Source organism: Sinocyclocheilus anshuiensis, unplaced genomic scaffold, assembly GCF_001515605.1.
Source record: "Sinocyclocheilus anshuiensis isolate Anshui unplaced genomic scaffold, SAMN03320099.WGS_v1.1 scaffold697, whole genome shotgun sequence".
Classification (NCBI taxonomy): domain Eukaryota; kingdom Metazoa; phylum Chordata; class Actinopteri; order Cypriniformes; family Cyprinidae; genus Sinocyclocheilus; species Sinocyclocheilus anshuiensis.
In genome coordinates this window covers 1,544,677-1,556,955 of record NW_015538036.1, presented here as the reverse complement: position 1 = coordinate 1,556,955, position 12,279 = coordinate 1,544,677, and the positions used below count along the sequence as shown (strand labels likewise).

General features: G+C 41.9%; 1 protein-coding gene across 1 annotated transcript in view; it reads right to left on the bottom strand.

The window, feature by feature from the left end:
- Positions 1–2,225: 2,225 nt before the first annotated feature.
- LOC107680961 (IgGFc-binding protein) overlaps positions 2,226–12,279 on the bottom strand; it is a 14,458-nt gene continuing 4,404 nt past the window's right edge. The window contains exons 8-22 of the mRNA XM_016477060.1: positions 11,211–11,809; positions 10,582–11,121; positions 9,390–9,414; positions 9,030–9,226; positions 8,794–8,932; positions 8,091–8,695; positions 7,373–7,943; positions 7,042–7,263; positions 5,185–5,558; positions 4,536–5,100; positions 4,187–4,383; positions 3,964–4,102; positions 3,557–3,885; positions 2,660–3,218; positions 2,226–2,575 (exon numbers count right to left, since the gene is read on the bottom strand). Of these exons, the coding sequence (XP_016332546.1) occupies positions 2,574–2,575; positions 2,660–3,218; positions 3,557–3,885; positions 3,964–4,102; positions 4,187–4,383; positions 4,536–5,100; positions 5,185–5,558; positions 7,042–7,263; positions 7,373–7,943; positions 8,091–8,695; positions 8,794–8,932; positions 9,030–9,226; positions 9,390–9,414; positions 10,582–11,121; positions 11,211–11,809 (5,063 nt within the window). The 3' untranslated portion in view covers positions 2,226–2,573. The remainder of the gene's footprint in view (positions 2,576–2,659; positions 3,219–3,556; positions 3,886–3,963; positions 4,103–4,186; positions 4,384–4,535; positions 5,101–5,184; positions 5,559–7,041; positions 7,264–7,372; positions 7,944–8,090; positions 8,696–8,793; positions 8,933–9,029; positions 9,227–9,389; positions 9,415–10,581; positions 11,122–11,210; positions 11,810–12,279) is intronic.

Genomic DNA, 12,279 nt, shown 5'->3' with positions numbered 1-12,279 from the left:
TTAAGGGTAGTGTACTCCCTCATGGCTTACTGATTTCTAAAGTGAAGCATCAGCTTCAGCTTTTTCCCCCTGTTGTTTATCCCAGCGTTTACCCCTCACGTCACTAGCTCCGCCCTTGAGCCATAGCTCGTGACCGGTAGAGAAGATGAGTCGTTTTGAGGGGGAGGGGAGGTTAACGTTTTTGATTAAAGATTATGAGGGCACATGAATTTTAAAAAAATTATGAAGTGCACGGATAAATTATTTATAATAAACACTACAGTATTCCATTAAAAAATAAGAATTTTCAATTTTGATTTCATGCCGACTTTAAGACTGGGGGAAACATTACAAGTATTCGCATTTCGCGCTGGTGGATCATAACCAGGTTGTAAGTACTGCTTCAAAATGGCAAAAGAAGAAACAGGAGAAAGAGACAAAAAATAGACAATAGGCAATTTATTGAAAACTGCATTTAAACTCCATTTTTAAGGCCATAGCCTTAAAAAGTTCTGCTTTTTAAAAAATCTGCACAAAAAATCTGGCTTTCATGTCATTGTCCTTCAGTCAGTCACACTGTCATGATCTCCTGATGGCAAAGGCAAAAAGTCTTTCCGTCTGAACTTAGCAGGATTGTTGAGCCGCACAAGCAAGGGTTCTCGCAACGCGCCATTACTGCCGAGGTTGGACGCAGTAACACAGTCACTTTACATTTCGTGAAGACACAGGCCGATCCTCGACCCAAATTAAGGCCCTTACTGATGCTGAATGCAGCCCATAACCATAAGACGGCATCTGTGAGAGAAGGGCTTAAAAGACCAGAAAACGTCTTTAAAGGCCACGTCTCCTCCCACGCCACAAACTTGCCCATTTGGAATTTGCAAGGGGGCACCAAACATGGAACATTGAAAAGTGGAAGAAAGTTTTATTCTCTGACGAGAAAAAAATTAACCTGGATGGTCCTCTTGGCTTCCAACGTTACTGGCATGACAAGGAGATCCCACTGGAGATGTTTTACATGGCACAGTGGAGGAGGCTCCATCATGATCTGGGGTGCTTTTTACTTCAATGGGATAATGGATCTTTAGGTTGTGGCTATGTGGACATGTTGCAGAGGGCATCCCTCTTGACTGGGGGCCCTCGTCTATGCGGTAATGACTGGGTCTTTCAACAGGACAACGCTGCAGTTCACAACGCCCGCCTGTTGAAGGACTTCTTCCAGGAGAATAACGTTGCAAAGACTTTTTGCCATCAGGAGATCATCATATGATGTTATTTAGAGCACTTAAGAACTGTGAGTATTCAGAGTAATATTTTGACAGCCGAAGTGAGTTATTTTGCACATTTAATTTCAAGTGTGTTAGTTTACTCAATTAACTCGAAGTGTATTTGTGCCATTTGTGATATTTCCCTTTTGGGGTTAAATTGTTCCAAACTTGAGATCAACTTGTTTGTGTAACTACTTCACAACTTTGAAATTTGAGCGGAGGAGACCAATTGTTGAATAAAGTCGTTTTTTTTTTTCTTTTGCGCACAAAAATTATTCTCGTAGCTTTGTAAAATTACGGTTGAACCCCTGATGTCACATGGATTATTTTACAGATCTCCTTGCTACGTTTCTGGACTTGGGAACATTTCAGTTGCGTTGCTGTCTATGCAGGGTCAGACAGCTCTCAGATTCCATCAAAAATATCTTAAATTGTGTTTTATTAATTTTGTGTTCCGAAGATGAACGAAGGTCTGAAATGGCATGAGGGTGAGTAATTAATGACAGAAATTTCAATTTTGGGTGAACTAACCCTTTGATACAACATCTCTTAGGCATTAGTTTATTGAACCTGGTGCTGCTCCTTACTAATCTGTTATAAAAGAAGGTAGGGGGCGCTACACTACTTAATAATAAATATTATTGATAATCTAAATGCCCTACCATAGATATCCAATCTATGGTTCTTACAAATATAGCTGCACAATGTTGTGGCATTTTCAATGAAGATGTATTGGTTTTCATAGTGTGAGTGATGAGCAGGATCTGAAATGTTGACCATTGCAAAATGGTGGACATGCAGACATATCTGGAGCAGTCAAATGTGGTATCTACATATATCTATAGAAAATACTTCCTAATTATTGATATGACAATATTAGACGCTGATATATGGTTGGCATAACCTATATTTCTGTCAATGATTTTTGTCACTTATGATAACAGTCACTTACTTAGGAAATGACACAGCTAAATGAAATGATGCAAGAATTTAAGAAGTTTAATAATAACATATATTTAAAACATGATAAGTATGGAGGCATTTGAAGGAAAATACAGAACAGTTTAACCCAAGATTAATTATAGACTGATTTGTGGACAGCACAAGTTGACATCCATGAATATGTAGTCATTTAAGAAAAAAAAACTTGCTTAAACATCCATTTAAAACACCAAAGCACAAATTAAGTAATATGATATTAAGTAATGACAGAAACTGAGACATTGTTATATGTCAATATATTGTGAAATGCACAAGTTAACTATTTAATAATTTTAATTTTCACTTCTTTTAGGGATAACGAAACATGGTGGAAAAAAATCTTCATCCTGTTGAGAATAAAAGACAGGGAAGGTGTTAGCATTAATGTAATATCCATTAAACAAAGATCTTGAGTCATAGTCATCACTTACAGCAGTTAGCAAGCTGCTTCCACTCTGGAGACACGTCAGCCTTTACCAGCGCACAAGCGGACACATAATTATTGAAGGCATTGCAGAAAGCATTCTGACTTCCATCATTGAGACACATCTGGAAAAGGCAGTCAGCAGCAAATCGCCTCTTTGATATTATGTCATGGCACTGGGCAAACGGGCCTGTTGCATTCTCTAACATGCCACAGTAGCTTGGTCCGCTATATAGCAACTTCTTTTCCTCTGAGCAAGGGGGAAAGTGCCAGCAGTTGCTGTTGCTTTCAGGGACACTCCAAGACTTTGCCCATTCTGTGATGTCTGTCATGCTGTTACCACTCGGTGTGACATAATCATCCTCCACATCATTACTGTAGGTTCCACACATCCCGACTATGTTATTGTAGTAGCTACTGGACAATGTCACCATAAGGGTATCTGCCCAGTTAAACTTGACCTCCAAGCCAAAATCTGTCTGCAAAACCCCTATACTGCCAGAGAGGGTGATGCTGATCCCCTCAGAATTTAAACTCACAGGAAGGTTTGAAACTGTGCCATCAATCTGGATAGGAAAAAAGGAGAGGAAGCAACAGATATGTCATTTACAGAGCGTAGAGGAGCCAACCCTGCTCCTAGAGGGCTACCATCCTGTAGATTTTAACTCTAACCCAAATTAAACACAACCAGCTAATCAAGATGTTAAAGACTACTTAAGTAAATAACAAGTAGGGGTGTTGTAGCAGGGTTGTAACTGAAGTCTGCAGAAAGGTAGCCCTCCGGGAACAAGCTGGCTATGCCTGGTGCACATTATTACCACTGATATGCTTTAATATCGACTTGATGGATATCACATGTCTGGATCTGTGATCTTTCTGTATTTAATGTTCTGTACTGACTTACTGTCACACGATTGCGGTTGCCTTGGATGAATGTGATTTCATGTCCTCTGACTGTAATGGTGGCTGTCTTGACGTAAGAACCACGTGTGCCTTTGAGCATATCGTTCTTGTTGACGATGTTGAACGGTGTCAGTGTTTGGTCTTTGCCTGAAGTTTTAACTAAAGTATAGGTGCAAGTACCCTGGAAGGAGAAGTGGTTGCCATCAAAGGTTCTGTAATGAGGGTCTCCCTTGGCAATGCAAGAGGCCTTTGATTTTGCAATGCACAGTGCCTTGTTGTCCTTTACAGTGCAGTACTCTTTTTCACGGCACTCATGGTTACTGCAAGGATCTGGAACATGGATGCACATCTGTATTATGGTTTCATTTAAAACCTACTTGGGAAATGATGTACAAAGTTTGTACTTACCTTTCTTGTAACACCCAGTGACTCCTTCTTTTTTGTCACAGATCTGATCGGTGCTACATTTCAAAGGTTCACAGGAGAACACTCCAGCTTTGCAGAGGCATTTTTCTGTACACTCATCCCGAATGATTGCCTCACCAGACTGCAGAACAAACAAGAGACAATAAGTTGCAGTGACTAGTAGGATGTTTGACTACTGCAGGAAAGAAATGGAATGGTTTCTCACCTTGTAAAACTTTCCATCTACTTGACAACCACAATCCTGCAAAGTCTTACATTCACCTCCATCAAACAAGAAGCCATCATCACACTGACATCCCTCCTGACATGGTGGACATCTCTGTGAGTTAGTCAGGCTGGCGCAGGTTGAGGAACAGGTGTCAGCGCAAAGCTCATAATGACTGTTACCTGAACACTCAAGTGCTGCAAGAATACAAGATTGTTTCAGGGACTGCTCAGGAATTTGTTTTGGGAGAGAACATTTAATTCTACACCTCATCTAAAGCCCACGTAAAAATAAGGCCAGCAAGAGGATAATAAAAAAGATGGTTATTTTGCAACATGCAGCCACTTACGACAGAAGGTGTTATTCCTCCAGATGTTGATTGACGTCCCAATCTCTTGACAGCTGGCAACATACCTTTGTATGTGGCGACAGTGAACTGTCTTGTCATTTGGTTGGGCTGCCACATCTTTCACACATTCATCAAAGAATGTCTGAGGTGGAATTTTTTCGTAACAACCAGAAAATGGCCCCTTCGCTGAGATTAGTATACTGCAAGCTGTCTCTGCCTCTTTCTGTTGGTCTTTGTCAGGATTGAAACAATTGAAGGCACAACCTGTTTTACACATCATTTTGTCTGATGGTGAAACCCAGGCCTCGGCAAAGTATTCCACAGAAGAAGTCTGAATACCGCCTGGCAGGAGAAAATCATCTGCACTGTTTCCATTGTAGTTACCGCAGAGACCTTTGACTGCATTTTTAAAAGTGGATGGGATCTCGATTTTGGCCATGGAAATAGTATCATATGTCAGTTTCAATCCAAAGTTTGTTTCCACAACAATATTAACACCGCTCTGATAGACTTGTACAAGTCCTTCATTTAGAGTAGCTGGGAGATTGGTTTGAACTTTGTCCACCTGTAAAAAAACAACAACACCACAATACTTTGTAGATAGCGGTTTTTGATCTCTTAAAACTATGGTCAGTAATCAGTACATTACCTGAACCTCCCAGATGTGGCCAGGCAGCAAAGTGATCGTGGATTGTTCTATTTGTATTTCAACTCTTCGAGTGAAGACAGTCTCAGAGGAGGACAGCTGTTTCACTAAAACACTGAAAGAGTTCTCCTTATTTTTGTTCTGAGCCATCTCTGCCAATCTATACTCACAGTCTCCTTCAACAGTAAAGGATTTCCCATCAAATGACTGATAAAGCCCAAAGCCTGACACTGAGCAAACTGCTTTGCCATCAGGGAAACAGCCCTGAACCCCATTCAGGACCTGGCACTTCTCGTTTGGTTTGCAGGTGAATCCATCATCACACTGAACCCTCCCGTTCTCTTTGCACACACATCTCTGCTTGCACTTGTCTTGAGGGAAGCCCGAATGATTGCCTCACCAGACTGCAGAACAAACAAGAGACAATAAGTTGCAGTGACTAGTAGGATGTTTGACTACTGCAGGAAAGAAATGGAATGGTTTCTCACCTTGTAAAACTTTCCATCTACTTGACAACCACAATCCTGCAAAGTCTTACATTCACCTCCATCAAACAAGAAGCCATCATCACACTGACATCCCTCCTGACATGGTGGACATCTCTGTGAGTTAGTCAGGCTGGCGCAGGTTGAGGAACAGGTGTCAGCGCAAAGCTCATAATGACTGTTACCTGAACACTCAAGTGCTGCAAGAATACAAGATTGTTTCAGGGACTGCTCAGGAATTTGTTTTGGGAGAGAACATTTAATTCTACACCTCATCTAAAGCCCACGTAAAAATAAGGCCAGCAAGAGGATAATAAAAAAGATGGTTATTTTGCAACATGCAGCCACTTACGACAGCAGGTGTTATTCCTCCAGATGTTGATTGACGTCCCAATCTCTTGACAGCTGGCAACATACCTTTGTATGTGGCGACAGTGAACTGTCTTGTCATTTGGTTGGGCTGCCACATCTTTCACACATTCATCAAAGAATGTCTGAGGTGGAATTTTTTCGTAACAACCAGAAAATGGCCCCTTCGCTGAGATTAGTATACTGCAAGCTGTCTCTGCCTCTTTCTGTTGGTCTTTGTCAGGATTGAAACAATTGAAGGCACAACCTGTTTTACACATCATTTTGTCTGATGGTGAAACCCAGGCCTCGGCAAAGTATTCCACAGAAGAAGTCTGAATACCGCCTGGCAGGAGAAAATCATCTGCACTGTTTCCATTGTAGTTACCGCAGAGACCTTTGACTGCATTTTTAAAAGTGGATGGGATCTCGATTTTGGCCATGGAAATAGTATCATATGTCAGTTTCAATCCAAAGTTTGTTTCCACAACAATATTAACACCGCTCTGATAGACTTGTACAAGTCCTTCATTTAGAGTAGCTGGGAGATTGGTTTGAACTTTGTCCACCTGTAAAAAAACAACAACACCACAATACTTTGTAGATAGCGGTTTTTGATCTCTTAAAACTATGGTCAGTAATCAGTACATTACCTGAACCTCCCAGATGTGGCCAGGCAGCAAAGTGATCGTGGATTGTTCTATTTGTATTTCAACTCTTCGAGTGAAGACAGTCTCAGAGGAGGACAGCTGTTTCACTAAAACACTGAAAGAGTTCTCCTTATTTTTGTTCTGAGCCATCTCTGCCAATCTATACTCACAGTCTCCTTCAACAGTAAAGGATTTCCCATCAAATGACTGATAAATCCCAAAGCCTGACACTGAGCAAACTGCTTTGCCATCAGGGAAACAGCCCTGAACCCCATTCAGGACCTGGCACTTCTCGTTTGGTTTGCAGGTGAATCCATCATCACACTGAACCCTCCCGTTCTCTTTGCACACACATCTCTGCTTGCACTTGTCTTGAGGGAAGAACTCCTGGCCCAGCTGGTAGTACAGGCCCTTGTAAGTACAGCCACACTGCTGCGCAGCCACACAGTCACCATCGCTCAGGATAGAACCTTTGTCACATGTGCAGCCTTCAACACAGGGAGTGCCCTTACAGTTCTTGGGCTCAGTGAGGCCACGGCAGGTCTGGGGGCATCCTGTTGCACAAACCTCATAGTGGCTGTTTGCCTTGCAGGTTGTAGCTGTAGAAATACCATATTAAGGATGAATGTCACTATGTCTTTAAAATAAACCAGTAAACTACTGTAATGTGTATTTAAAATTACTTGAGATAAACAATGTAATACTAACGGCAGAAACTGTCAGTTCTCCAGGCTTCCACCTGGCCAAGTGCCTCTTGGCAAGCAGCTGTGTATGCAGTAAGAGCACTGCAGAGGGCTGATGAATGGCCACCATACATACACATATCATACACACAATCTTCATAAAACTGATTTGGATTCACTTTAACATGGCAACCTTTAAATGGTCCCTGTTTGTCTGTGATCTTGCTGCAAGGCTTTGTAAAAGTGACTTGGTTTCTCTCTGTGGCATCACATTTAGGACATGCTTTGCCCTGACATCCATCTGAGCATCCAGGGTCATCTTTGACTTTCCAGCTGGTTCCGAAAATTGTTGGGTTTGAAACAAGGGTGTTGTTCGGATTCAGCAAATCATCATTGGCATTGCCGTTCCAGTTGCCACAAAGCCCTCCCACTTCACCGGAGTAAGTGCTGGGGAGAATCAGCTCTACATGGCTTTCCCAGTTGAATTTCAAAGTCAGACCAAAGTCAGTTTTTGTCATACCAAAGTACCCACTGTAGAATATAGAGAGCCGACCATCTTCTAGTTCAAATGGCAATTTCACATACAGATCGTTGACCTTCAAGAAAAATTAATTCCATCAATTATGTTAAAAGTCAAGTGCTTTTCTTTTTTCTTTTGGAGGTGAGTGTATAGTAAGATTAACTCAATTTATGCATGCAGTTATTCATATTATGGTGTATAAGTGTCTTTTTGAAGAACTGACCTTTACTTTGCGTGGACTTTCCTTACTTAAGACAATTGTGTATCCATAGACTGTTAATGATACAGTCTTGGTATAAGCAACTGCCATGTTCCTTCCTCTGTTCTCATTCTTGACCAGTACCTCAAAGGGGATCAGTGATGGGTCAGCTGTATTGAGTAGTTTGGACAAATAATAAGTGCAGGTTCCTTGGAAATCAAAGGTTTTACCATCAAATGTGCGGTAGTGTGGATCCCCTGCACCCTGACAGGTACTATAGGACAATGGGTAACAGTCTTTCACTCCATTCTGTGTGCCACACACTAGAGAATTCTTACACTTTGTTGGTGTGCATTCAACATTTCCAGTTTGAGGGTTGCACACGCATTTCTCTGTGCATTGTTTCTCACCCCAAAATGTCTGCTCGGGTAGATAATATCGGCCTTTGTAAGTGCAGCCACACTTTTTCAAAGGTATGCATTCATCTCCTTTACGGACAAAACCTGCATTGCAGAGGCAGCCCTCCACACATGGCAGCGTGCACTTGCTTGGTGCATCTCGATCAGCACAAGAGGCAGCACAGGCTGTGCCGCAGGCGTCATAATACATGTTGACTGGACAGTATGTGTCTTTTAGGGATTAAACAAAGAAAAAAAGAAAAAAAATGAAACCTGGCATATAAACAAATATTTAGCTTTTATGGTACACTTATTATAATTCTAAATACCTTTGTTGTAGCATCCAATGGCACCATCTTTTTTGCCACAAATCTGATCTTCAACACATTCCAAGGGTTCACAGGAGAACACTCCAGCTTTGCAGGTGCATTTCTCATCACACTCTCCTCGAATTACTGTCTGACCAGACTGCAAAATAATATTTTGGTGGGAAAGACAAAAAGTTACGGTTTGATTACTATTAGCAAAAACGAACAAACAAAGAACTGACCAGATAGATTCTCACCTTGTAAAACGTCCCATCTACATGACAACCACAGCTATCCAAAGTCCTACATTCACCTCCATCAAACAAAAAGCCATCATCACACTGACATCCTTCCTGACACAATGGGCATTTCTGTGACTTTGTCAGGCTTGCACAGGTCGTGGAACAGGAGTCAGCGCAGAGCTCATAGTGACTATTTTTGAAACATGTGAGTGCTGGAAGAAAAGAGAGCAATTTAAATAAAAATGCTTAGGATTCAGTTCAATTACTATTCCAAATCTCTATTGGCATATCTAAATGGAAATTTAAAAGCATTAAGGGGCATTTAGATAAGCTAGAGGAGAGTTATTGTTAAACCTGAAGAATGCAGCCACTTACGACAGAAGGTTGTATTCCTCCAGATGTTGATTGACGTCCCAATCTCTTGACAGCTGGCAACATACCTTTGTATGTGGCGACAGTGAACTGTCTTGTCATTTGGTTGGGCTTCCACATCTTTCACACATTCATCAAAGAATGTCTGAGGTGGAATTTTTTCGTAACAACCAGAAAATGGCCCCTTCTCTGAGATTAGTATACTGCAAGCTGTCTCTGCCTCTTTCTGTTTGTCTTTATCAGGATTTAAACACTTGGAGCCACAGCTTGTTTGGCACATCATTTTGTCTGATGGTGAAACCCAGGCCTCAGCAAAATCTACCACGGAAGCTGCCTGAATACCACCGGGCAAAAGAAAATCATCTGCATTGTTTCCATTGTAGTTACCGCAGAGACCTTTGACTGCATTTTTAAAAGTGGATGGGATCTCGATTTTGGCCATGGAAATAGTATCATATGTAAGTTTCAATCCAAAGTTTGTTTCCACAACAATGTTAATACCACTCTGATAGACTTGTGCCAGTCCTTCATCCACAGTCATGGGGAGATAGGTTTTAACATTGTCCACCTGTAAAGAAAACACCAACATAAAACTTAAAACTCTGTAGGCAGCAGTTCCTGATCTCCTAAAACTATGGTCAGTAATCAGTACATTACCTGAACCTCCCAGATGTGGCCAGGCAGCAAAGTGATCGTGGATTGTTCTATTTGTATTTCAACTCTTCGAGTGAAGACAGTCTCAGAGGAGGACAGCGGTTTCACTAACACACTAAAAAAGCTCATGTCCTCATCCTTGCCTTGAGCCGTCTCTGCCAATCTATACTCACAGTCTCCTTCAACAGTAAAGGATTTCCCATCAAATGACTGATAAATCCCAAAGCCTGACACTGAGCAAACTGCTTTGCCATCAGGGAAACAGCCCTGAACCCCATTCAGGACCTGGCACTTCTCGTTTGGTTTGCAGTTGAATCCATCATCACACTGAACTCTTCCGTTCTCTTTGCACACACATCTCTGCTTGCACTTGTCTTGAGGGAAGAACTCCTGGCCCAGCTGGTAGTACAGGCCCTTGTAAGAACAGCCACATCGTTCCATAGCCACACACTCACCATTGCTCAGGACAAAGCCTTCATCACATATACAGCCTTCAATGCAAGGAGTGCCCTCACAGGCCTTGGGCTCTATTCCTCCAGATGTTGATTGACGTCCCAATCTCTTGACAGCTGGCAACATACCTTTGTATGTGGCGACAGTGAACTGTCTTGTCATTTGGTTGGGCTGCCACATCTTTCACACATTCATCAAAGAATGTCTGAGGTGGAATTTTTTCGTAACAACCAGAAAATGGCCCCTTCTCTGAGATTAGTATACTGCAAGCTGTCTCTGCCTCTTTCTGTTTGTCTTTATCAGGATTTAAACACTTGGAGCCACAGCTTGTTTGGCACATCATTTTGTCTGATGGTGAAACCCAGGCCTCAGCAAAATCTACCACGGAAGCTGCCTGAATACCACCGGGCAAAAGAAAATCATCTGCATTGTTTCCATTGTAGTTACCGCAGAGACCTTTGACTGCATTTTTAAAAGTGGATGGGATCTCGATTTTGGCCATGGAAATAGTATCATATGTAAGTTTCAATCCAAAGTTTGTTTCCACAACAATGTTAATACCACTCTGATAGACTTGTGCCAGTCCTTCATCCACAGTCATGGGGAGATAGGTTTTAACATTGTCCACCTGTAAAGAAAACACCAACATAAAACTTAAAACTCTGTAGGCAGCAGTTCCTGATCTCCTAAAACTATGGTCAGTAATCAGTACATTACCTGAACCTCCCAGATGTGGCCAGGCAGCAAAGTGATCGTGGATTGTTCTATTTGTATTTCAACTCTTCGAGTGAAGACAGTCTCAGAGGAGGACAGCGGTTTCACTAACACACTAAAAAAGCTCATGTCCTCATCCTTGCCTTGAGCCGTCTCTGCCAATCTATACTCACAGTCTCCTTCAACAGTAAAGGATTTCCCATCAAATGACTGATAAATCCCAAAGCCTGACACTGAGCAAACTGCTTTGCCATCAGGGAAACAGCCCTGAACCCCATTCAGGACCTGGCACTTCTCGTTTGGTTTGCAGTTGAATCCATCATCACACTGAACTCTTCCGTTCTCTTTGCACACACATCTCTGCTTGCACTTGTCTTGAGGGAAGAACTCCTGGCCCAGCTGGTAGTACAGGCCCTTGTAAGAACAGCCACATCGTTCCATAGCCACACACTCACCATTGCTCAGGACAAAGCCTTCATCACATATACAGCCTTCAATGCAAGGAGTGCCCTCACAGGCCTTGGGCTCAGTGAGGCCATGGCAGGTCTGGGAACATCCTGTTGCGCAAACCTCATAGTGGCTGTTTTCCATACAGGATGCAGCTGTGGAGAAACAATATAGAGGGCTAATTTTACAATATTTCTTGCATCAATTCTGAGTTATGTATAATTCAAAATCTTAAAAGGGTCATATGATGCGATTTCAAGTTTTCCTTTCTCTTTGGAGTGTTACAAGCTGTTCGTGAATAGATAAGATCCCTAAAGTTGCAAAGACTAAAGTCTCAAACCAAAAGAGATATTCTTTATAAAAGTTAAGACTCGTCCACGCCCTCCTAAAATGCCTCGTTCAAACACGCCCCCACGTCTACGTCACGATGTGGGAAGATTTGCATAACACCACAAAAATGTTCACGCCATGAAAGAAGGCGTAACTTTATTGTTGCTGCCGCCATGTTGTGAAGACACTGTGTGTTTTGTTGCGAAAGTGAAAATACTTTGTTTGGCCTTCTAAAAGAGGACACGACTAGAAATCAGTGGTTAAGTTGTATTTACAACACTGTTCCAGAACAGTT